The sequence below is a fragment of the Penaeus monodon genome, chromosome 30, assembly GCF_015228065.2.
Source record: "Penaeus monodon isolate SGIC_2016 chromosome 30, NSTDA_Pmon_1, whole genome shotgun sequence".
NCBI classification, from domain to species: domain Eukaryota; kingdom Metazoa; phylum Arthropoda; class Malacostraca; order Decapoda; family Penaeidae; genus Penaeus; species Penaeus monodon.
This window is the reverse complement of record NC_051415.1, coordinates 31,270,611-31,271,069: the sequence shown is the minus strand read 5'-3', so window position 1 is coordinate 31,271,069 and position 459 is coordinate 31,270,611. Positions and strand designations below refer to the sequence as shown.

Sequence of the window (459 nt, the reverse complement as noted above, 5' to 3'; positions counted from 1 at the left end):
CAAGAAGGAGCGTAAATATGATGTATCGTTTTTTTTTGTTTATCTATTTCAAATTGCAAGTTTCCCTTTCCCTTGAAATTTAACAATACGGAAGGTAAAAATCCATATATTTGTGTGAAATTCATCGCAACAGTTTAATCGATGGGTAACTTCGACTCACATCGATGAAGAACCAGAAGGAGAAGCAGAAATCACTGTGTTGTTCGGGCGTCAACAGCTGACTCTCCAACACAGCTGTTCCCGTCGTGCCATTCGTGCCATCCACATAGAGGAACTTCCCTATAAAGAAAACAGATTTCATTGTTTTATATATAACTGTTTTTTTTATTGATGTCTTGTTTCGTTCGTTACTCGTATCCTTACATATAAGCATCTAAATTTGAATCTGACATATAGATAAGCATACCATAGCATCTTGTCCCTGTAACTGTCCAAAACACCACTCAGATTTACGAAGAA

At 36.6% G+C, this 459-nt stretch overlaps 1 protein-coding gene across 1 annotated transcript in view; it reads right to left on the bottom strand.

Annotated features, from left to right (window-relative positions):
* Positions 1-459, bottom strand: part of LOC119592414 (MAM and LDL-receptor class A domain-containing protein 1-like) — an 8,928-nt gene that overhangs the window by 4,072 nt on the left and 4,397 nt on the right. Inside the window, exon 9 of the mRNA XM_037941235.1 lies at positions 161-279. Coding sequence (XP_037797163.1) covers positions 161-279 — 119 coding nt within the window. The remainder of the gene's footprint in view (positions 1-160; positions 280-459) is intronic.